At 49.7% G+C, this 25053-nt stretch overlaps 1 protein-coding gene and 1 long non-coding RNA gene across 5 annotated transcripts in view; both read right to left on the reverse strand.

Annotated features, from left to right (window-relative positions):
- Adar (adenosine deaminase RNA specific) overlaps positions 1-25053 on the reverse strand; it is a 39600-nt gene that overhangs the window by 2685 nt on the left and 11862 nt on the right. Inside the window, exons 1-14 of one of the 4 annotated variants that reach the window (XM_005080191.4) lie at positions 20203-20296; positions 15724-17143; positions 13194-13377; positions 11802-11947; positions 11139-11277; positions 10831-11015; positions 5691-5838; positions 5198-5369; positions 4518-4611; positions 3943-4065; positions 3571-3704; positions 973-1155; positions 452-564; positions 36-163 (exon numbers count right to left, since the gene is read on the reverse strand). In XM_005080191.4, coding sequence (XP_005080248.1) covers positions 36-163; positions 452-564; positions 973-1155; positions 3571-3704; positions 3943-4065; positions 4518-4611; positions 5198-5369; positions 5691-5838; positions 10831-11015; positions 11139-11277; positions 11802-11947; positions 13194-13377; positions 15724-17143; positions 20203-20230 — 3197 coding nt within the window. In that variant the 5' untranslated portion in view covers positions 20231-20296. Of the gene's footprint in view, positions 1-35; positions 164-451; positions 565-972; positions 1156-3570; positions 3705-3942; positions 4066-4517; positions 4612-5197; positions 5370-5612; positions 5839-10830; positions 11016-11138; positions 11278-11801; positions 11948-13193; positions 13378-15723; positions 17144-20202; positions 20297-25053 lie in introns of those variants that run through there. The other 3 variants (XM_005080190.4, XM_013120619.3, XM_013120618.3) reach the window with 3 other exon arrangements.
- Positions 14460-15717, reverse strand: LOC121142428. Its single transcript, XR_005879453.1, has 2 exons — positions 15200-15717; positions 14460-15120 (listed from the first exon to the last, which is right to left on the reverse strand). It is a non-coding gene; the product is annotated as an uncharacterized LOC121142428 (long non-coding RNA).

Here is a 25053-nt window from a genome sequence, read left to right on the forward strand (position 1 = left end):
CAGCAAACCTGGCTGGGCCTCTCCCCGCTCCTTACCCATCCACGGTGCCTCTGGTGCCATCCAGGATCTCTAGGTCATAGCCATCGGCCAAGCACCAGTTGACGCTTGTTTCCTTGGTCTTTCCGGATTGCCTTTTGGAATCATACACACTGACTCGGCCGACCTAGGAGCCCATGGAGTGATGGAAGAAAGGGAACCCTTTCAGTGCAAAGGTTTGGGAGCAGGGATGCAAGAATTCTGGCTTGGGGGTATGATGCCCTGATCTTCCCCTGGAGAGCTGCACTAACTTCAGCATGGTTCAGACTCACTTCAGACAGAGTTTAAGCCTAGACACCCAAAGGGAGGAAAAGCTTGCTCTTGGGAGACCAGCAAAGGCTTCCCTTTCCACAGTACACAGCTTTGTATAAGGAGGAGGTATGTGCCAAGAGCCAACAGAATGGGGTTATAGCACCTTGGGGTGGTTGACAATAAAGGGATAGCGTAGTCCGTCCTCAAATGCATTCCCATCTCTGGTCACGCGGCAGCAAATGGCACGGGTCAGATGCCCTTGGCTGAAAAGGTAACCTGGGTGAAGACAAAAGCAGGTTTGCTGGGTCTGCAGCAAGTGCTACCAAGAGCAGAGGCTCACAAAGAGATGGAGGACGAGAGCCATCGGAATGGAGAAACAGACCCTGTGATGCGAAGCATCGTGACCACACGAGACACAGGCAGGGAGCCGGTGGGAAGGGAGACAATAAGGCTCTAAGAGGGCTCCCTGGACCCCGGATCCAGTCTGGCATATCTTTCTTCGGTTTGCTGCCCACGCCCACCTTCCCTGCCACAGCGGCCTGGGCACTTAGACCCCATTCCTAAGGTAAAAATCAAGCTCGCTTGGGAAGGGAGAGGCATATGAATACAGGACAGCACGGCCTATAGCTTCTGGCATCTGAGCCAAAGTCAGGTGGGTTCCAGCTCCCAAGGTAAGTCCCTTACCTAGTGTTACAGATTTCAGGTACACAGGCTGGAGGAAGTGAGTCAACAGTGCCCCTTGCAGGCCCAGCACATTCCAGCGTAGAATTTTGTCACTACAGGACATGGTACGGAGTCTTTCCCCAAGGCGGATGCCATCCCACGTGGGTACGATGTCACTGGACTCCACAGGAATCGTGCCTTCCCCTGCATGAGATGAGTTGGATCGATGAAGGTCACCACACCAAACCACATCCTGGGCACACTATGTGTGCTTCTGAGGTATGGGCCATTGGCGGCTCGTATTTTATGGCACCTACTACGTGTCCTACTGCGTGCTTGGTACTGACAATGAGAACAAGACTTTGTTTCTTGCTACGTTTGAGCAAACGGACACATATGCTCACATACTCGAGACTCGATGGGACAGCACAGAAACGGTGAGGACAGAGGAGTGGGGAGCTGAAGCAAGGGGGACAAAAGAGCTGCGGTGAGTGTCACAGACACAGAGAACAGCACTAGCGAAGTTCCCGCGACAGCAAGTGGTCTGGGGCTCCAGGGAACCAAGAGCAGGTACCACCGCAGCAGGCTGAGGGGAAGAGTGTAGGTGAGGCTGGAGGCTTCTGCCTTCGCAGAGTTCAGGGGGGACCCACGTCCCCTCAGCTATACTTCTAGCCTGTTCTAGCTGGTTTTGTGTCAACCTGACACAAGCTAGCGTTAACAGAGAGGAAGGAGCCTCAGTTGAGGAAATGCTTCCATGAGATCCAGCTGTAAGGCATTTTCTCAGTTAGTGATCAATGGGGGAGGGTCCATCCATGATGGGTGGTGCCATCCCTGGGCTGGTGGTCCTGGGTTCTATAAGAAAGCAGGCTGAGCCGGACACTGGTGGCGCACGCCTTTAATCCCAGCATTAAGGAGGCAGAGGCAGGCGATCTCTGTGAGTTCGACACCAGCCTGCCTTACAGAGCAAGTTCCAGGACAGGCTCCAAACCAAAACAACACAGAGAAACCCTGTCTCAAAAAAACAAAAAACAAAAACAAACACAAACAAAAAAGAAAGCAGACTGAGCAAGCCATGAGTAGCAAGCCAGTAAGCAGCTCCCCTCCATGGCCTCTGCATCAGTTCCTGCCTCAGGGATCCTGCCTGAGTTCCTGCCCTGACTTCTTCAGTGATGAACAGCAATGCCGAAGTGTAAGCCTAACAAACCCTTTCCCCCCCACCTTGTTTTTTGGTTATGGTGTTTCATTGCAGAGATAGCAACCCTAAGACAGTCCTAGTTTTAGTATTACCATTTAGTGTGAAGGTGTAGCAGGGGTGTGTGTGTACTCATTAGTATAATTCTTTTGTGTGCATGCAAGCACATGTGCAAGTGTGTGCATGCGTGTGTGGGCCAGAGGCTTTCTTTCCTCTGGTCTCTGAACCTGAAGCTCATTCATTTGGTTAAGTCGAATCCTTCTGCCGCCGAACCTCCAGCACTAGGCCTCCAGGTGTGACTGCTGAGGTTGGGTTCTGGATATCGAAATTCAAGTCCCTGTGCTATTGCACAGTGGACACTTTACCAACGGGGCCACCTCCCACCTCCTAAACCTCGTTTTTTTTGGGAGACAGGTTTGCTATATAACCCAAGTACAAACGTTTGATCCTCCAGCTTTAGCCTTCCAAGTCTGGGAGTGTGCTGAATGCCTGGCTGTTTGGTTTTGTTTCAGAACAGCTGTATGGAGCTACAATTCATAAGCCACACCACACAACCCATCCACTTAAAACACACGTGTTTTCATGCTTGCTCCATTACAACTGGTTGTTGGGCATCGTGTCACCAGAACCCTGTGTCTGTGGATTTGTCACTCTGCCCCTTTCGGACATGAAATCATATGACAAATGCTCTTTTGTGGCTCTTCAACTAGCATGCTTTCAAGGTCCGTGTTGTGGCAGGTCTCAGGACTTTATCCCTTTCTATGGCAGGTAATATTCCATTGTATGGATATTCCCATTGTATTCAGTCATTTCTCTGGGTATGGATACCTGTGTTCATTCCATTTGAGCCACTGTGACCAATGTTACCACAAGCACGCCTGTCCATGGATTTCTGGGGACACACACCTTCACTCCTTAGGTAAAGCTCTAGGGGTAGAGCATGGCTTGTAGGGTGACTGTGTTCCCACTTCAGGGTATTTAGTAGGGAGGGGAAAGGGCCTGATTAACGTCTAAGGACCATCTGGATGACACTGAAGTATGAAGGGATAGGAGGGATGTGAGGAGACAATGGAGGACACAAGAGAGGATGCTGGAGGGCGGGGCACAGCCTCAGCAGGAGCTCAGGATGCTGGCATCACATCTGCCGGCTCAGTGGACCCCGTCTCCCATTAGTTCTCCTCATTTCTGTACACCCCCATTCTCATGGCCATTGGCACAGATGGTGGCTCTCCTTTTATTTTTAGCAGGACTCTTCTTCGAGCTCCATGGATACCTCTGCCTCCCAAGCAGCCTGGAGATGGCCTGCTCTCCCTGGCTAGACTTCCATTTGGAGCCCAATCTCACCTTCTCGTGCATGCTGCAGCCTTGATGCCCACTGGCATCTTGTAGAACCCTTGTAAGCAGAAGGGAGGTCACCTGTCACTCACCATTCTCCACCTTGGTGCGAAGTTTGCCTTGCTTGGGATTTTCAAAGACAGGGTAGTGGCGGGAGTCTGTGCTTCCCACAGCACGGTCACTGCAGGATTTGTCAAAAAGGGCTCCATCTCCACACGGCGCCGTGCTGCCAAGCAATGGCATTAGTTAAGATTCCCCCTACAGATCTCCCTCCAACTCACAGGCCTTGAAACCAGTCGTCATCAAAGCCAGGGATGTTTTCTTAAGCCTATATGGGTATCGGGTAGCAGGAATGCCTTTGCCATCTGGGTATGCACCTCAAACACAGCGCAGACGTGGCTTACAGTACAAGATCAGGGTTTGGAGCCACAGGAACACGTGGACATCCAATCCAGGGTACAGACCTGATGTAGAGGTGAAAAGAAACCGTCTTTTTTATCTGGAGCTTCTCTCCTCCCCTGGCGAGCTCAAATATGCTGTTCTTGGCAGTGTGCTGGTTATACTTCATTAGCTCACTGTAGAGAAACCTACAAAAGAGAGCGGGCTGGGAGGCGGCCCCCGTCTGGGCAGAGCAGGCTGCACCTCTGCGCTTGGTGTGAGCCCAGCTAAGGAAGGCCTCCACGGCTTTCAGCTCCTCAGGAAGAGGCACTGGGGAGATCCCTGCATGTCAGCAGAGGCAGCCTTTGGAGAGGTCACACAGGATTCCATGGCTGCTTCTCCCTGACTTGCTCTTCATAAGTTAAACGCGACCCCGAGGGTCAGAGGTTGAGTACAGGTCTCACCTGGAGGGAGAGGCTGCTTTATTCCTAAGGTCTTAGGACACCGAGGGCACTTTGGAAAAGATGCAACCAGGTCACAAAAGAGCCTGGCTGCAAAGGACAGGCCCAACTGACTGCTGCCAATTTGCTGGGGTTTCAGGATGAGTGGACTGGGAGCCCGGAGGCCCGCAACAGCTAAATGCTGCCACCCTCTTGCTCACCTGATGAAGCCCCTCCGGGAGATGATTTCTGCATGGCAGTCATTGACCGTCTCTCCCTTCAGGCTGAGAGAGTCGCCTTTCACACAGCGATTCCCTGGGAAGGTCATCAAAACAAAACTGGATCAATCAGAGTGCTGGTGAAGCAGGTGGAGACTGGGGGCAGAGATGGCCTTGAGCTGACAGACTCTGCCTTTCACTTAGAGAAGAGCCCACCCCTGGCACACAGTAGTACTTGCTATAACCTCAGCATCTGAAAGGCTGAAGCAGGAGGATGGTGTGTCTGAGGTTAGCCTGGGCCACCCTGCCTCAAAACAAACAAAATCTCCAAGCCAAAATAAATCCCAATCAAACCGCAAACTCAGTCCAAATCGGTGCTGGCTGCAGCTGAAACCTGAGTGCTCCTTAACAGAAACCCGAGTGCTCCTTAACTCAAATGCGGAGGGCTGGAGAGACTGCAAGGACTCTGGGATATTTATGTAGTGTTCACAGCTAAGCAGTTGACTAAAAAGTCTTATCAGCTCCAATTCCAAAATGTTTTGAGTATCATGTCACAACTTTGAAGACATTCAGTCCACATGGAGTCTTTCTGTCCTCACCTTGGAACTTGCTCACAGTGACTCCACAGAGGCTGCGAAGGACCTGCTCCTCACCAAGAGGCCCATGTCTCAGGGTGCACTCACCTGTCCCCAAACTGACGACAACACCCATGTCCTCTGGGTCTCTCTTCATAATAATGGCAGCCAGGATCTTGCGGCCGAGCAGGGAGGGCTGGAAACTGTTGGTGAGAGCATTGAAGCACCGGTGGCTCAGCATGGCTATCTGGTCGTGGAAGGTGCTACCAGTGAGAGGAAGCTGTGGGGACAGGGGCAGTGTCGGGACCACAGGCCTCTGCCTGCCTCCGGTAGTCTGCTGGCAAGGAAGTCCTCTTTTCCCATCCCCCACCTAGCACCCCAGACATGCACTCAGCTGAGACCAAGACTGAAGCCTAGAGATATATATGTGGCAAGGTGAAGAGCCAACTTCTTCTGGGGAGGAGCAAGCAGAACCCCACCCTCATCCCCCAAAAAAGAGAGCGCCAAAAGCAGATGTCTTAACTGTCTTTGGATGTGCATCTGGGGACCTGGAAAGGAGGAGCATAGTTCTTCTGAGACTGGCCCCTGTCACTGGGGTTACCTCTGCGAAACCCAACTGCTCTGCCTTCTCGCTCTCCCCAATCAAGACACGGAGGGCTGCGTCGGCTGCGTCTTGCTTGCCTTGTTTCTTGCTGTGTGCACAGACGGCTGGAAACCAGCGGCCCCCAACTTTCGCTTGGTAAACAAACCTTTGGGGTAAGAATGAGAATGAAGCCAAGCGGCAGCGGCCCCTGGTGGCTGCCTTTGCTTAGAACAAGGCCACCACACACACACACACACACACACACACACACTCTCTCTCTCTCTCTCTCTCTCTCTCTCTCTCTCTCTCTCTCTCTCTCTCTCTCTCTCTCTCTTTCTCTCTCTGTCTCTCTCTCTCTCTGCTGGTCTCATGTGAAGGCACTCATCGGATTTTCCTCATTCATGAATTACACGGTTTTTGTTTGCTATCCAGATGTCAGTTGCTCTATTTCTATTTCTTAGTATTTTCCTCTAACCAGACCCATCAGAACTATAATCATATTTTAAAGGTAAATTTCATCTCATTATATAAATACTACTTCCCATAAACTGGAAGTTACTATAAAATTCATACAATCTTATTAAATTCTGTCTAGACACGGTGGTGTTACCTGCAAAGGCTCCAAGCTGCTCCTTGTTAAAAGGGAAGATGAGAGAGTACTGAAAAGGGTTTCTGTGCAAGCTAGGAAGATGGCTCAGTTGGTAAAGTACTGGCCTTGCAAACACAAGAACCCAAGTTCTCCCCCGCCACCCCCATCCCCCACCAAAAAACGTTTGGCATGGTGATGCTGCATGCTTGCAACTCCAGCAACAGAGGCAAAGGCAGGCGGAGGCGTGGGGCTTGCGGACTAGAGGGTCTAACCTAGGCGGCAAGCTCCAGGCCAAGTGAGGGTCCTGTCTCCACATTTAAAGCAAAGAAACAAAAGCAGAAAAACAGATGGTGACGGAGGAATGACAGCACACCCCACCCCACAACCATGCACACACACAAAAGAAAAAAGGCTCCTTTTCAAGAAGCAATGAAGGATAGCTGTCTCCCCACATATCCACTATTTACACTATCTGACTCCCCAACTCTAAGAGGCCAACCAAGGGCTCTACCACTGTATTCCCAATATGCCCGAGTTCTAAAATATCCAATTTTGTTTCTCGTGTGCCTCCTGACAACCTCAGAAAGGTGACTGCAACAAGGTCTGCCTTAGGCCAAGGAGCCAAGCTTTCCCAAGGAATTATTTGTTCATTCTAGCAAGCTTGAGATAGCTATGGTAGAGTGGGGGAGGAAGGAAGGAAATGGACTATGGGCTCTGAAGTAGGGAGGGGTCCCCACTGTTCCTGGGGCAGGCTCCCACACACCCAGGAGGAAGCCAGAGCGCGGCAGCTTGGAAACCTACCAGCTTTCAGCCAGATCCTAATGCAAACTTAGCTCTGGACAAACCAACGGTGCATAAGAGAGAGGCACAGCCCAGTCTTCCCCATCTACACTGTCCTTCAGATACTAAACAGCTGAATGCCTCTGTTCCTTTCTTTGCCCATGCTGGCAGTGGGCAAAATTCAGAATTAAGTGAGGGCAGCAGGAAAAGGTCTGAGTGAGTAGGGAAAACAGTAGGGCCTCTGCCTCTGGAGACCAGGAGGAGTTTATGGACACTAAGCCTTTGGAAAGGATGAGCCCTGTACACATACTTTTGTGTATGTATGATATAATGTGATTAATTATGAAGTCAGAATCCTTTGGAGCCATGTTTCTAATATAGAAGCTACTGAATTTAAGTGAACTAAAAGACTAGATGAGTAATTAATCCAGACCCTCAGTCATGCTGGCCACATCGCAAGTGCTTAGTAACTGCATTCAGACAGTTGAGATTTTATTTTTATTTTCAATTGTGTGCATGCATCTCTCTGCGCAGTGCCTGAGAAGAATGCCCTGGGAGCTGGAGTCAGGTGGCTGTGGGAGCTGGGAACCAGGTCCTCTGCAGGAGCAGTCTGCACTCTTACCTGCTGAGCATCTCTCCAGCCCTCAAGCACAGAAGGGGAGGGGACCTGGACATGATGTGGAAGGAAGGATGCTTCCTTCATACTTCCCGACAGGTGCAAGGTAGGCAGGTGGCCTGGTCTGGGAAGTAGGCTACTAGTTTAGACTGCCAACAGCGATTTAGGTGGAAACCTGAGGCAAAGGCCTGGAAGAGTCCTCTCAGAGGAGAAAACAAAAACTAGCAGAAAAGTGCTAGTAAAGGGACAAGAATGTGGCAGGAGACCACTGATGCTCCGCTCAACCTTCAGTGACTTCCTACTGCTTTTATGGTACGGCAACAACCTACAAGGCAGGCCCTGTGCCCTTCAGCAAACAGCTGGTACAGGCTTGCCCTACCCCTACTCCCTGCTCATCCGCCAGAGCGTCTTTCAGTCCCAGGTGTGACCTCTCACCACAGGGACAGAGATGTACAGTTGTCCCTTGGTGTTCATAGGAGGTGCTTCTACAATTCCCCAGGGACACCAGGGTCACAGAACACTTAAGTTCTTGACATGAAATGGCATGGTATTTGCAAATAAGCCATGGACACTCCTCTGTGTGCCTACATCATCTCTAGCACACAACGGTGAAAGCACTATATCAGAAGTTGTTAGCTGGGCGGTGGTGGCGCACACCTTTAATCCCAGGACTCAGGAGGCAGAGGCAGGCTGATCTCTGTGAGTTTGAGGCCAGCCTGGTCTACAAAGCTACACAGAAAAACCCTGTCTTGAAAAACAAAACAAAAAGTTACTTTAATTGGTCCAGGGAATAAAAGTATCTGCATATGTTCAGTACAGACACAATTATGTGTGGGGGGATGTTGCTGAGGATTAAACCCAGGTGTAATTAAAAGGAAGTCCAGTCTACACTTGGCTAAATTGATAGATGCAGTACCAATCAATACAGGCTGCCTATCTCCTGTCCCGAATCCTGTTTTCTCTCAGTCATCTTAAGTGATGCCTGAGCATCCCTTCTTGGAAGAAGTCCTTCCCTAAGGGAATCAAACTGTGTCACAACAGATCCTTATTAAGGGCAGTCCAACCCTTCCACAAGACTTAGCAAATGTGATCTCATACTTCCTTAATGACTGCAGGCTACTAGACTAACAGAAGGGGCTCTATACACCGTGTAAAGTAAGCACAGCAGAAACAAGTTGGGATGTACCAGATAACAGAAACCAGTGGCTTAGACTAGAGCACTAACACCAAAAGTAAAAAGCAGGGGGACTTAGTCAGAAACTAAGTGTAACAACGGAACTCAGGAGCTGTTTGGTGGAAAGGAGGGCATATTATCCTTGGGTTTGTCTTAACTAGTTTCTTCTTCCAACTTCTCACAAGAAGAACCTCAACTAAGAAAATGCCTCCATCTAGATGCCTGTAGGCAAGTCTGTAGGGCATTTTCTTGATTGAAGATCCATGTGAGTGGCCCTGGCCCACTGTGGGAAGTGCCCCGCCGGGGCAGGCTGTATAAAAAAGCAGGCTAAGCAAGTCACCCGGCTTCCCTCAATAGTGGACTGTAACTGGAAATGGAAATAAACCCTGTAGTTCTAAGTTGCTTTTGGTCATGGTGTTTATCATAACACTAGAAAAACTAAGACAGCCTGGCTTGAGGATGGGTAAGCAGTGGAAAGTCTCGAGTGAAACTATTAACTGGATACAGGAATGTGGAGCTTCGAGAGGTCTGGGTTACAGAGACACACTCAGCACTTTCCAGCATGTAGACATTAAAAGTCAACAAGTCGGTTAAGGTCACCAAGAAAGAGAGGGAAAAGTGGATGCAGCACAATTACACGAAGGAAGGACCCCAGGAGTCGGAAATAAAATAGCTACTGAATTAGCATCTGCCTCCCAGGACAAGCCACATGGCAAGTCCTACACTGTTACAGTCCTAGGTCTGCTGCATCCTCATGTCTTCAATTCCAGTTCAGAGCTTCTTATGTTTCAAGTGAATGACTGAATTCCCAGAATATTACAGGAGGTTTCACTGCAAGCTCCCACTATCCCATGACCAAGCTTAAAGAGAGGGAGGCTGGCCAGGGGGAGGAGGGGCCCATGTCCTCTTTCCCAGCCAGCTTCCACACGGGACAAAGGTACCCTGAGATGGGGGTAGTCAGGAGCTCTTCTGGGCCCCTTTAAGTTTGAGGGCTCTAAATTGGGTCATAATCATCAAAGGGCTAATGTTTTTATTGTTTTCAAAGCTCTAAAAGACTAAAGAGTACACTCTAAAAGAAAATGGGGTATGTTAAATGAAGCAGTTCACAATGAAATGCACATATATATGGACATGGAAACATCAATGACAAAAGCAATTTTAAAATAGCAAGATACTAGTTTTAGTTAAGTGTTTTTTTTTTAGGGAGAAGAGCGCATGCATGCACACACACACACACACACACACACACACACACACACACACACACACACACAGTGCACGTATGGTACCCAGAGACAATCTGTGAAATCAGTCCTTTCTTCTCTAATGTGGGTTCTAGAGCTAGAGTTCAGGTCATCAGAGTTGGTACCCTTATCCAATGAGCCATCTTACTGATCCAAAAGATAGTTTAAAAAATTAAAAATCACACCCCACATAGGCAATGAATGTTTGCCCACATGGATGGAAATGTACCATGTGTGTGTCTGGTGTCCATGGAGGTCAGAGGTGGATGTCAGATCCCCTGGAACTGGAGTTACAGATAGCTGTGAGTCACCCTGTGGGTGCTGGGAACCAAACCTGGATTTTCTGCAGAGCCCCTAGTGCTCCTCACCCCATTCATCTCCCTAGTGCCCCTGCCCCATGTTACTTTTATGAAGATTTTTCTCGTTACTTTTTGAAATTAAAAAAATTAGATATGGGGGGAGCTAGAGATGGTTCCTCCAAGGATCTGGGTTTGATTCCCAGCACCCAGTTGGCAGCTCACTAACATCTGTAACCTCAGTTCCAAGGAATTTGGCCTTTTCTAGCCTCCATGGGCACTGCAAACACACAGCACACAGACATACATGCAGGCAAAACATCCACACGCACAGAATAAAACTGTTCACAGAAGGGTACCTGGAAATGATAGACGTTCATGTACGCCACTTCTTACCCTGAGGTGACAGGCCACCCTCAACCGTTGACACACAGTTGTTGACAGGACTAAGGCACTCACTTGGGTTCGTGAGGAGGTCCGGACTGGTCAATCAGCTTGAACTCAGCAGCAAAGCCATGGGAGCGAGCGTACTCTAACAGGCCGCCCACGGGGTTGGTGTTCAGGTACCTGACGAGCTCACCAATCCTCCTGATCTTGTTGGGTGCCACAGACTCATCAAGTGATTCCGTGTTCACTCCTCCAGACTAAGGGAGAATTAGTCCAAGGGGAAGCAGAAACGTCAGAAAACTCAGAGGACGCAGAGACAAGCCTACTCTGCCCACTCTGTAACAAATGACCTGTAACTTGAGCAGGACAGTGCCCTCTACCTGGTCATCAGCTGAATTGGCTGCCTCCTCCTGCAGAGCCTTCATGGCTTCCTCTGCCGCCATCTGCTTTGCTACTTTTTTGCTGGGGGCACTCACGGTGGGGAAAGTCTGGGCTCCTACGGCTACACAGTACTGGAACCTGGGAGGGAACGACGAGCAAAGGGTCACGAGGGCTGGGCTGAGGTGATCTGCCAGCTGCCATCCTCCACTGCCTGTAGCTCTCACACATCGCCGCTGTAAAGTCACTTTGGCCTTGGAGAGCGAGTGCGCCCCGCCCATCCACTGCCCCAGTCTCGTGACCCGGCTAACCCCTCAACATGCAAGCGTCACTCCTCATACCCTCCAGGAGTCTTCTTTTGAACAAGTGTGTGCACAGAGACCCCAGGCAGGGGGCTGCTATGGCATGCCCAGATTCTCAACCTTTCTGTCCCAACAGTGACCACCGAGCTGTCTGTGCCGTGACCCTACCCAGTCCTCGGTCCCTTCGAACTCCTAATCCCAGACTCTGCTTCATAGCAGCAGCCAGGCCCTGAAGGCCCTTTCCAGACTGTGACGGGAGAGACCATAAAGAGGAACGACTTCTCATCTCTGAGGCCGCAAGGAGTACGTGTCTTTGCTACGTTGGGGGAGACCTCCACAGGAGACGCCACACATAAGACATACTTGGGGTCATGGGCGGGGCCTTCTTTGGACAGCAGGCGAAATTCACAGGAGTTCCCTAGTTTGTGCATACACTCGAGCAGTGTGGTCACCGGGCTCTTCCCAGAGAATAGTGTTGCCGAGGAGCTGGAGGTCTGGGACTCTGCTGGCTGAAGGGAAGAAGAAAGCACAAAACACACCCAGAGACAAAAGTCTCATCAGATCACCACAGCAGAGGGCAGTGCGGTGGTGACACTTTATCTCCCACCCCTGTTTTTCTGAAATAATGTCTCCTACAGCCCAAGCTGGCCTTGACCTCAAGGTAATCCTCCTGCCTCCGTCTGCCAAGTACTGCAGTTACCGAGTCACTGTGCCTAGCTAAGTGTCATTCTTTTAAGACAACTAAATGTTAGGAGTGGTCTTCCAAAGGAGCTGTTGTGGGCACAGGAAGGGGTGACTTATCTTCTAAGAGAGGACAGTGGATTCAAGATCTGTGATGGTTGCTTTTTAACTGTCAACTTGACACAGCAAAAAACAAAAACAAAAACAAACAAACAAAAAACCAAAGGAAAGGTGTCTCAGTGAGGTGCTGTCTGGATCAGACTGGCCTGTGGGTATATCTGAGGGACTGTCCCAATAGCTTAGCTGATATGAGGAGACCACCCCATGCTGGTAGCCCAGATAAAAGGATATGGCCTTGAAAGCTTTGGTTGTTTTTGTTTTCCAGACAGGGTTTCTCTGTAGCTTTAGAGCCTGTCCTGGACTCACTCTGTAGACCAGGCTGGCCTCAGATTCACAGAGATCCGCCTGCCTCTGCCTCCCGAGGGCTGGGATTAAAGCCGGGTGTCACCCTGACTGGCTGAAAGCTTTTTTTATGCTCGCCTGGCCTTCCCTCTCACTGAGAATATCTGTACTGTCGCTGCTGCCTCCCTCCCTGACATTAGAACTGGCTTTTCTGGGCATCAGAGCAGCTCTCTGAGAACTGCTCAAGCCCTCTGGGCCAGGTTGGGACTGACAAGGCACCCAGGCTCAGCAGCTACCAGTTTGCAGCCTCCCAGCTGGGAGACGGCCCTCACTGGCCCACTCTGACCACACCAAGTGCCCATCTAAGAAACCCTTTTAATTATCTGTTCTATAAGTTCTGTTCTGTAACATGTAGTTTTCCTCCACCAGCTGCTTGGACTCTGCCACAGTTGCAGTTCCCAAATAACACACAGAAGGCTATATTAATTATGAAACTGTTGGCCGTTTGCTTGTTTCTTACTGGCTAGCCCATAATTGTTAATCTGGCAATGGGCCAGGTGTTCCAACAATTAAAATAGCTAAGATGACTATTTGAGCCAGGATAGCTTTCAGAGTCTGTCAGATCCTGACCCACAGCAATCGAGGGTTACTGTCCCGGGGAAGAGCACCTACCTTCTCCGAGTCTTCGTCCATGGGACAGTGCGATAATTCTTCTGGTTTTCCACTGTCTTTAGCTTTGGCTTCCCGAAGCAGAATGGCCATGGCTTTCATTGCTGCATCCTGCTTGGCCACTTTCTTGCTGCCGGCTTCAGCTGGGGGAAACTCTCGACCATTGATGACAACCTGGAATTTAAATCTTGGTGGAAAGTGGTTAGATGTGTGAACACCAGGTTGGGTCATCCCTCTGTTCATTCAAAAAGAGATCTCTACCCCAGGATGTCCTGCTATACTGAGTACCTACCGGGGTCTCTATCTCTACATAGCCCTGGCTGTCCCTAAGCTCACTATATAGACCAGGCTGGCCTCAAATTCAGAGATCTCCTGCCTCTGACTCCTGAGTACTGGGATTAAAATGTGTGCCACCACACCCAGTGGTGTCTTTTATTCATTGTTTTAGTCGTGTGTGTGTGTGTAGATCAGAGACAATATGTGGGAGTCAGTTTTCTCCTTTTGCTACATGGGTTCAGAGGACTGAGCTCAAGCTGTCAAGCTTGGGGGTAAGTGTTTTTACTTCCTGAGCCTTCCTGCTGGCCCACCATGTTTTAGAGACATGGTTTTGCTCTATAGCCCAGGCTGGCCTTGAACTACACATTCTCCTGCCTCTACCTCCCAAGTGCTGGGATTGCAGGCATGCTGGCCCGCTATCATTTCTTAACAATAAAAAAGGGTAAAGTGCACAAAAGAAATGGGTGGACAGTCTTGCTGACAACTCCCAGAACCTTACCCTAGCCAACTGTGTGCATTGGCCTCCTCCATGGAGGTCCTAAGAGACAACAATGGCACTGTGCTCCTTTTCAGATCCCTCAGCCCACAGCGGACACCGGCCCCGTAGTAGGGGCCTGCTAGATGGTAAGAAGGGAGGAAGGGGAGCCGGGTATGAAAGGAGACAGGAGGCTGGAGGGGTGTGTGAGGGTGAGAAGGAGCCGCCTCTGAAGGTCTGCTGTTTAGGTGGGTGATGTGTCCCAGGCCCCTGTAGCAATCTGTCCTTCTTAGATTGCTCGTGCATTGCTACAGCTCTGCCTGTCCCAGGTCTAGGATGAAATTCCAAACACTTGATCTCAGACTCGGGCCTTAGCCTCAGTCTCCTTTGCTCAAGCTTTTAAATGTCTGAGCTCTTTACTCAAGCTGGATTCATTTCATTCATTCAGAGAGGTCAGGCCTCCGACTTCCTAGGTCTTCAAAACATTCAAATATAACATCATTTTTTTTTCATTTTTCCCCTTTTGAGGCAGAGTCTTACTATGTATTAGCCCTGGTACTCTCAACATTGGTACTCTCAACACTGACTCAGTCACTTGAGAGCTGGAATTATGGGTATATGCCACCACACCTGGCAGCATTCAAGTTCTTTATATAGTTGAAGTCCAAAGAATGAATAACGGCAAAACTCACAGCTTTCCTTTATTCTTTGGAGGAGTGGTGAGAGAAAGAAAGAATGTTCTCTCTAGCCCCACAATGGGTCTTGGCTCTGCCAGTTTGGGGATAAATATACCTCCTGAAGTAGCAACTTGGTATCATGAAGGAAGTTAAGGAAGAAAGAGGTCACTGTGGGGAACCCTCGCCCCTGGAAGCCAGGGGTCACACATCTAATATCCTGCATATCAGATATTGCACTATGATTCATAATAGCAACAAATTTATAGTTATGAAGTAGCAAGGAAATCATCTTATGGCTGGGGGTCACCACAACATGAGGAACTGTATTAAGGGCCAGCATGAGGAAGGTTGAGAACTGCTGCCACAGGGCAAGGCCCGGCCAGCTGCCTGAGCTTGGGAACCTGACTTCTTGCCGCCGCCGCCGCCGCCGCCGCCGCAGCAGCAGAGCAAGTGCAGCCCAGCTACCTGTGCAAGGGAGGTAAGCAAAAAGCAGAGGCGCCACCTTTGACGACTGTCAGGCAGCTTTCTGTGTTTGACACATCCTTTCTTTCCTCCGAGCTGGGGCTGGGGTGGGAAGCCACCTTTGACGACTGTCAGGCAGCTTTCTGTGTTTGACACATCCTTTCTTTCCTCCGAGCTGGGGCTGGGGTGGGAAGCCACCTTTGACGACTGTCAGGCAGCTTTCTGTGTTTGACACATCCTTTCTTTCCTCCGAGCTGGGGCTGGGGTGGGAAGTGTACCTACTGCTGCCTAGCAGGCGCTGCTATCCCTCGGCTCAGCCGGCCCCAGCCCACCCGCTCAGTTTGGCAGTGATGGCCTAAGGAGGCAGACACAGAGACACAAGAGCTAGTCATCTCTACGGAAGCTCACTGTGGACAAGAGAGTCAACCTCCCCTTGCTCAGTCAGGGTTCTGGCTGCCCTGAGGTCTAACCTCCATGGTTAGCATTTAGGGAAAGGACCAATCATGGGTGATTTAGCCAAAAGGTGGAAAAGAGAGAAGGCAAAGCCAGGAGCCACCAAGGCCGCCACTCACAAATGAGCTGAGACAGTGCGGGGCAGAGCCCCTGACTTAACGCTAGGCACCATTCCTGGGTGGTCTCTTACCGAGGTTCATGGGACGGTCCACTCTGCTCTATCAGGTTGAAATCACAGGTCTGACTAGTGAACTGAGCATACTCTAACAGCCCGCTGACAGGGTTCTTCAGCTGGCACTCGGTCAGCTTCTTGTATGGTGAACACCGTGGCAAGGCAGGGCTGTAGAAGGAGGGCATCTCCATGATGGCTCGAAACTCACCTGGTGCTGTGCGGATACTATTCAAGTTATCTGGGATGTCATCTGTGGCCCACTGGCCATTTTCAGAGTCAACATACCCTGCTCTAGAGGGGCCATTGTGGTAAGCGTGTGGCCGCAGTCTCACCGGTCCTGGTCTGGCCTCATACCTGCTTTCATGCTTTATCACAGGTTCCTGCCCATTCTCTACTTTTTTGGGGGTTGCCAGGCTACTTGAGGCACCTGATGGGGTTGAGTGGCAGGTGGGGAGTGAGGTGCTTCTGGTGGCCTCTGGGACCGCTGCTGGAACACTGTGTGTACTTCTCTTTATCTGCAGCCTCTCCCGTTTCTTGTCCGTCAAGTACCAGATGGGAGGCGTGGCCCCTTGCCGGTAGACATCGCCTTGTCTTTCCAAGTCGATCAGCACCGCATTCACATCCCGGGCCTTGGTGAGACCAATGTTCTTAGCCAGGTTCAGGGCAGAGGAGTTTGACACATTGAACAGGTAGTCACAGATTTTCTCCTTGACCTCCGCCATGTCAAGAGGCTCAGGAAGTCCTTCTAGGTCAGAGGCACGGTCTCCGTCTTCACTGCCCAAACCAGGCTCTTCTCGAGGGGCTGTCTGGCCACAAGTGTCTGGATTCACAGCTCTAGGGGGTGGAGTCCAAGACTGATATGGGGGTGCCAGGCTCCACAGAGGAGGCGTTCCCCCTCTTTTATGCAGCTTCCCCTTCCTTTCCAGGGAGTACAATATACGATTGATCTCCTTCTTTGGAACCCTGAGGTCTCTGGCTAGGACCTGGGCGCTGGTGGCTTTCCCCTCACCAAGCTCCTCCAGGCGGCCTAGGATCTTCTGCTCTGGATTCTGACTGATGCTCAGCTCCTGGAAGTGTGAGCAAAGCCTGTCAGCACCTCTCCATGGCAGACTCCTGCTGGATGCGAGAGGAAGTGGGAGTCCTGTGTGGAACCCCTGAGTTCTGAGAGGCACACTTCTGGGGAAACCCCAGGTTTCTAGTTGCTTGCCTGGGGCAGGTGGCCCTGGGAACCTGGGCCAGTGTCCCGGGAGGGATGGTGGCAGTGACTGGGACTGCTGTCCAATCAGAGGTGCTTCTGGGAGCCGCCCTTTGAGAAAGTCTATCTGCTGGAGCTGGAAACTCCTGGGGTAAGACTCGGGTCCATGTGGCTGTGGATGTCTCCACTTGCTATGCTCATAGCTGGGGTCCAAGTAGGAGCGTGCCGGGTGAGGGAACACCCCTGCAGAAGACAACATGGGGGACAGAGCTTGAGTTAGAGCCATATATGAGCCTGTTGCTGTCACCCATCCAGTTTCTGCCTTGGGAAGCTGTTCCCGATTCCTAGTGGGCAGGGTAGCTGACTGAGCTGTGGCCTATGTCCTCACCAGTGTGACTTTAGTCCACTACTGGCTACTGCTCAGGAGCTCATCCGGGACACAAAGGAGGAGGATGCAAGACACACAGCCCCTTTAGTCTCTAGAACCTTGTCATGTGATGACCCCGACAAGCCTTCTGCTCCCCACGCTGCCATGACTGGGGCTCTTACCCATCCTAATCATGACTGCAGCACCCCACCATGGGGCTCCTTAACTTCTACACCAGTGACTTCCATGTTCACCTGTCAGCCACATGATGCCTTGTCTAGTGACCCTACAAATGTCACTATTATGTAACTCAGGTCACTGCTAAGTCTTGAATCTCTTTTCTGGGAGTGAAAACATTTTCTAGAAGAGGCCAGACGGCTCTGAGAAAAATTTACTGGACTAAAGTCTGCACAAACAAGATCACCCCTGGCTCTCTGTTATCCACATCTACCCCACAGGGCTTGGGAAAGAGGTAGTACAGTACAGAATGAGCAGCCCAACCACAGAGCTCAATAACGGAGACTGTAGATTGCTGATTGGCTCTTTGTGTGAATCTGGGGAAAAGACATTTCATTTCAGAGAGGTTAAAGTCGGTGTCTAGACGAATGCCTTTCTCTTTAGACTTACTTAGTTTATTTTATGTGTATGAGGGCTTTCCTACATCTGTACATCACATGTGTGCCTGGCGCCCAGAAGACCCTGGGACTGGAGTCACAGATGGTTGTGACCAAACAGGACCACTGCTCTTAACCACTGAGCCTTCTCTCAGCAAATATGGACACCTAGTTAAAAAAATAGCTGAGTAAACTGAGGTATACTTATACTATGGAACATTAGTAGGTTTTTAAACATATGTTGAATGCATTTCTCTCTCTCCCTCCGTCTCTGTCTGTCTCTCTGTCTCTCCCTCTCTAGGAAACAAGGTTTCTATATAGCCCTGACTGTCCTGGAACTTACTAAGTAGATCAGGCTGTCCTCGAACTCACAGAGATCTATCTATCTCTGTCTTCCAAGTGCTGGGATTAAACGTATGCACTACCACATATAGCTACACGTGTGCTCTGACCACAGGAAATTTGAGTGTATGTTAAAAGTGTAAATGGCAGAGTACATGTATGTTATACTTTCTTCTATTAAGAAAAAGGGAAAACCCACAAGAGTGTATGTGTGTGTGTGTGTGATTGAGTGTGCACAAACACATGTGTGAGCATGCACCAGTATGTGCAAAAATGAAAAGAAACAGTAATGAATTTACTGAGTTATTCTGGGAAGGCAGGACTAGAGAAGGAATTACTTATTCTGTCTTCTTACCCCTAAATGTCCCCTAAAAATCAATTACCAATTGAGAACAGCTGCTGACAGTCACTTACTGGGACTGAATATTCCTCAAAGGAAAAGCATGTCCTCAGTATTTTTAGGGAACGGCTTTTTAAAATACAGCATTGCCGGGCGTTGGTGGCGCACGCCTTTAATCCCAGCACTTGGGAGGCAGAGGCAGGTGGATCTCTGTGAGTTCGAGGCCAGCCTGGTCTACAAAGTGAGTTCCAGGACAGCCTCCAAAGCCACAGAGAAACCCTGTCTCGAAAAACCAAATAAATAAATAAATAAATAAAATACAACATTAAGGGCTGGAAAGATGACCCAGTGGGTAAGAGCACAATCCTAAGGACCTGAGTCTGAATCTCTAGAACCCACAAATAAGCCTGATGCATGGTATAAGCACAGTGATTGCAGGACTTGTGAGGACATAGGGGACCAAGAAGAAAAATTCCTGGAAGGTCGAGGGTCAACCCTGGAAACAACAAGAGACCCTGTCCCAAACAAGATGCAGGTGAGGACTCAACCCTGGGGGGACTCGGGTCTCCAGAGAAGAGCACATGTATATGTGCACATCCATAAAATTAAAAGTTGGCTTTTGGGGTTGGTTTCTTGAGACAATGTCTCACTCTATAGATCAGGCTGGCTTTGAACTCACAGCGATCCACCTGCCTGTGCCTCCTGAGCCAGGGGATTAAAGGCATGTGCCACCATGCCCCCCAAAATTAAGTTTTAAAAGTACACACTTTTAAACTTTGGTAGAACGCTTGCCTACCAAGCGTGAGGTCATGGTTCATCCCAAAGAGCTTTTTAAAACTGGAGGGGTAAACCTGCGTGGGGGCACGCCTGCAGTCCCAGCACTGGAGACGAAAGAGTTGTAGACGCTTCAACAGCAACCGAAGCAACACATAAAAAGGGTCTCCAAAAAGAAACCCACTACCACCACCACCCAGCCAAGACAAAGAACGTTTCTACTTCCACCAAAGTTTTCTCCTACCCCTCTGCCTTCAACCTTTCCATCACTGCCAGCCCTGGGCGCCAAGAATCAGGTTTTCATCCCCATTGCTTGCCAGAATGTCACGTTCAGTGGTGCACACAGCACTACCCCTCTGGATCCAGATTCTTCAGAACACTGCATGCAGTAGGGACTCGTGTATGGCAGGCAGCACAAGAACAGCATTTCTCACTGAGTGCTAAGCAGAATTCCACTGCAGCTTACCCCATAAGCTGCGGAAAGACACCCTAACCCTAACCCTGTAGGGTACCTGAAAGCTAACTTAAATTTTCCAGGAAGTCCAAAGAGAGCAAAGAGGAAGGGCCTTAAGGTAAGAAAAGTTGCTCAAGTGAGGGGTGGGGGGAGTGCTACAGCAGCTTAGCGAGGTATCAGCGGCCCTAAGCAGAAAGGGGAGGGGAGTCTGCCTTGGCCTGGGTCCTCCGGGTCAGGCTCAGACCCAGGTCCATCTTCTCCCACGCCTCATTCCTGCGATTGTTCGAAGCTGCAACAACTAACTGCATACAAATCCCCAGAAGGACAGATTGGCTTGATGAGGGAGCACACGACCCACGCAGCTCACGCTCCACAAGCCGGGACGCGGGGATGCAGACCCCGCGGGCTTACCTGCAGGTCCCCCGAGTCCCTGAGCCATAGCGCCGGCCAAGCCCGCATTTGAGCCGCAAGATGGCTCCCCAGAGTTCACTTTCGTTTCTTGGAAAAGCCGGTTTCCCCCGCCCGATGGCTGGGCCAGGAGGAGGAGTTTGCTCGCGGCAGCAGAGAAGCATCCCGCCCACCCCAAGGGCTAGACCGCGGCAGTCCCCACTCCCGGCCTTCCTCGCCACTCCGCCTTCGCTAGCAATGCATTATTCATGCTAGCTGAGAGCTGGGGTGCGATTTATGCCACTGACAAGCTTATTTTTGTTCTCCGTATTTTGGAAAGCTTCACTCGGGTACTCAACAGCGCCTCTCCTGCCCAGTGAGGAAGTTCCTTTTCCGTGTTTAATCCCAGTTACTTAAGAGATTTTCAAGTCTGTCCCTTCCTAGAGTGACCATGCCCCAAACTTCATACCGTCTTGTGGATATTCATACCTTCTTGCATATTCTGTTACTTGGTCTAGAATGTTCCTCCTTTTCCTTGATTTGTTCTTTGAGACAGGGTCTCACTCTGTAAGCCAGGCTGGTTTGGAACTCAGTATGTAGCTCAGGCTGGCCTCTAACTCACCATAGTTCTCCTGCTTCTGAACTGCGTGCAGGGGATTACAGATGTGCATCACCGGGCCTGGCCTTCAGCAGGCACTTGTACTAGTACTTTCTGTGAAGCTGTTTTTCTCCCCCCCGTTTTAAAATATTCTTACATTAGTAAATATACATTTCAGTAAGATTTACAGTGAATGACAATGCATTCTGGGAAGCTTCACGTCTAGGAAGAAGTTAAGAGAATGTACATCCAATCGCAGTTTGTAGCGGGTTTCTTGCTGCCAATCTGCCAGTCACACTGAACATGTCATTACATCACTTGTGCAGGGCACCAGTTGTGTTGGGGAAAGGGAAGCAAGCGCTATCCTCAATGGTGTGCTCATTACAACTTTGGAGAAATTCCACCAACGGTTTGGACAGTTTCAGTAACCATGTTAAAGGAAGCAGCCGGGGCCTTTGAGGGCCAGACACCCCTTCTTGTATATTGTGTTCACCACCTACAGTGGGTACTCTGGATGGTCTTCAGGCAACATGGTCACAGGACTGGAACAATCCCAAGGGGCTGACAGGTGGTTTGAGGATGGGGAAGAGGGCTACCTTGAGCTGCTTCACATCAGAGACAACTGTGACAAAGTCCTCAGACTTATCTGGCATAGTGTTTGATATATTCACCCACTGTGTTAAGTGAAATCATCCTTGTCTAGCAAATGATGTCCTGCAGCTCTGTGAAGCTGTTTTTCAAAGCCTGCTTCTCAGATTGTGTCCCAGGCAGGTTTTCCCCTCAGGTAGGGGATGGCAGTGAGGAGACTGGGAATTTGTTTTGCAGAGTCTACTTGTCAGCAACTGGGCACTTACGGTCAACAAGACATTTCACGTTCCTGGGCACCTAGTGTGTGGGAGTTTTCAGTACCCAGCACGTGGTGCACATCGGAGCCCCAGCACATAGCAATCTGGGCAAGATGGATCCCTTCCTGCTGGTAGGGCTGCTGTCAGGGATCTCTGGGGCGTGCCTGTGGGCAGGGCTGTTTAGCTGTACCCCCTGCACAGTGAGCCCAGGAAGGTAGGTGGATGAATAACAGTACATTCAAATAAGCAAAACAATGTGCGAAACAGAAGCTTCGCAGGAGGGGATAAAAACCAACAATGAACACTTGAAAAGAGCCCAATTATGTGCCACCAGGGAACCTCAGTGAAGGAGGTCACAGTGAGTTACTGTGTTACTGTCCACTTACCAGTTAGGCACCATTAACTAGCACATAGGACCAGGTATGAGTGGCCCTCAGTCACTGTAGTAAGTCATTACTTATGAAAACACACCCCATGATTTAACCATTCCACGCCTCTAGCAGAATAACCTCCAAAACACTGGAAACAAAGAACCTACGAGTCTATCCAATGAAAATAAGCAAATGTGCCAACATTAGAATATTATACAGCAATTGAGGTAAAATTGGGAAACAATACAAAATACTGAGAGAAGACATGTGAAGTCCTGACAGGCAACACTGAGTTGTATCTTGCGCAGACAGGTCCGTCTCCATGGGGAAGCTGCTCTGAATATTCTGGGTGCTAGTTATAGTCCTGTTTTTCACCTGGGTAGTGGCTACTTATGTTCGCTCAACTGGTTGTTATGCACTGGTGATTTATTAATGTTTACATGTAGATGTACATGTATGTATATGCATGTTATATTCCACAACTTTAAAAGGCAAAGAAACAGAGGGAAACACTTCTCCCTGCAGCAGGGCTAGCCCCCCCCCATGTTCTCTGGTCCCTTCACATAGTCTTCATGGTGCCTTAACCTCTGTTTTCCTGCCTTGCTGGGAAGTAATCAGGAAGAATCTGCAGGAGCTTTCGAGATGTCTCCAGTGCAGGCAGCTGTCCTCCCAGCAATCCTGTCCTCTGTGAACCAAACACAGGAAGGGGGAGCTCTCAATAGAGAACTTTCGTTCCTACAGATCACTTTATGCCTTGGAAGAACAACTGTTGTTGTCACAATCTCAGCAACTGAGCACTGCACACAGTATCATTCATAAACCTTTGTCTCCTCTTCCTGGCTGTAACAGAGATAGATGCCTGTACTGTTCTGTTTATTATGTTTGTTATGAAAATGTGCAGAAAGCACAAACAGGTATACATAATGAAAGCCAAATTCCTGCTCCCACTGTTAGTTTGTGGGTATATGGTAACCCTTTTGCAGGGTTTTCCCTCAGCTTGAGGGCTCTGGGAACAAGCAGGGTGACTGTCCCATCACAAACAGCTTACTTCCCTAGGAACTTGGTTGGCTCCTGTTAGGTTCTCAGATGACCTCAGTTCAGCCTGCAGTATACTTACCTCTAAGGGTTACTCATTATTCACCACCCAGGGTTATGACTAAACACAAGGTTATCACAAAAAACCAAACCAACCCCTCAGCACTGGCGGATGCCTGGCTTCACTGTGGCACCTTCAGGAGCTGCCACTAGGCTTAGCCCAGTCCCCACAGCCTTGCTTTTAACTACGGTTACTGTTATCTGGGTGAGCTGCTGTCCACTGTGTTTAACCTCACTTTGTGGAGAGATGCATGCCTACAACGGTTGACTCTGTAATTTCCTGTGACCAGACTTCAGCACACAGGTGGCTGTCTACCTGCAGGTGTGTCATTTGCCTCTACAGTATAGTAAGTAGTATCCGCTCACCTTCAGTGCCAACTCCCACTGGGGCACTGAGAGAGAGATGCACTGCCAGGGACCACATGCTAATGAACAACTAGCAATGTGTTATCAGAGGAAGTAATAAGGCACTGGGCTACTAAGTACTAGTGACATTAGTATCATTCTAATTACTTTAAGTTCTGTGTGTTTGTACATGGGGGATGGGTACATGCACATGAGTACAGGTGCCTTAGGAAGTCAGAGGTCTCCGATCCTCTCGAAGCTGGAGTTATAGGCAGTTGTGAGCCACCTGAACCACCTGATGTGGGTTCTAGAAACTGAAGCCAGGTCCTCTGCAAGAGCAGAGTATACAAATAATAGTTGGGCATCTCTCCAGCTCTAAGAGCATTATTTTAAAAAGAGAATATGTATATAGGTACACCCAAGTTCTTACCCTCGCTGTTTTTCAATGCAGGAGACTGAACCCAGTGGCCTTGCCTATGCTCCACTGGGCCAACTCCCCACCGTATATCCTAGCTCTTAAGAAACATCATCTCTGGAGCTGCTAGGCATAAATTATCAGTCTCTGTTCTCTCTGGGCTTTTTTTTTTTTTTCTCTCATGTTCTCTCCCTTGTCCCTGGGTCTTACTGTATATCCCTGGCTGTTCAGGAACTTGTTGTATAGCCCAGGCTAGACCTGAACTCCTGCCTCACCCTTCTGAGTGCTGGGATACAGGTTTGTGCCATCATGCCCAGCCTCTTCAACATTTACCACTGGGCCTTTCTTTCCACCAAGACAGCTGATATCCCTGCAACATTTATTTTCAGAGTTCACAGGGCCTTCCCCAGCAATCTAACTTGCTCAGGTGATCTGAGGGGCTTTCAGGAGACAGAAGAATGAGGCATCAGCCAGTTATATTGACCCTGAGAGATATTCTACGGATGCCAATAGACAGAACCAGCTTTTGTTTTGTCTTGTTTTTTGACACAGGGTCTCGTATAGTCCGAACTCTCCACACAGCTGAAGCTAACTCTGAGCCTCATCATCCTACCTAACCCTCCCAATGGCTGGGAGTACAGCTGTATGCCCCCAGGCCAAACTTCCTATTTTTGAAAATTACAAGAAAGCAAGAATTATTTTGGGTACCCCCCACCTCTCAAAAACAAAACAAAAAACAAAAAACCCAGAGGTCTCCAGAAGAAGAACCATGCTTTTATTACGGAGTCAGAGTTCTCCAGGAAATGAAAGGAAAAGATGTCTGTGCCAGGCACTGTTAGTAGTTAGTAACACAATAAAGTATTAATGACAATGCCAAAACAATCGTAAAAACAATGGCACATATAGCTTCATGAGCAGCCCACAAAGTGACTATACACTTTGCGGCTCTATGTAGTGAATCCTGCCTGGCACTCAAGCTGCCTGTCCTGTGCAAGGTCAGTGCTGTGAGCAGCACCTGGCCAGTTGCTGGGGTGGCTCAGGTCAGTAGACAGACTCGGCTACCGGCCCACATCTGGGCTCCACTGAGTTAGAACTCAGGTAGGGGATTCTTACCAACTGCCCTCTTGCTTCCCCTTTTCCCTGAGTCCCAGCCTGAGAGCTCTGCTCAGTCCAAGCTCCTGCGGAGCAGTGACCCCATCTCCAGCT

This window comes from Mesocricetus auratus, unplaced genomic scaffold (genome assembly GCF_017639785.1).
Source record: "Mesocricetus auratus isolate SY011 unplaced genomic scaffold, BCM_Maur_2.0 Super-Scaffold_100009, whole genome shotgun sequence".
Classification (NCBI taxonomy): domain Eukaryota; kingdom Metazoa; phylum Chordata; class Mammalia; order Rodentia; family Cricetidae; genus Mesocricetus; species Mesocricetus auratus.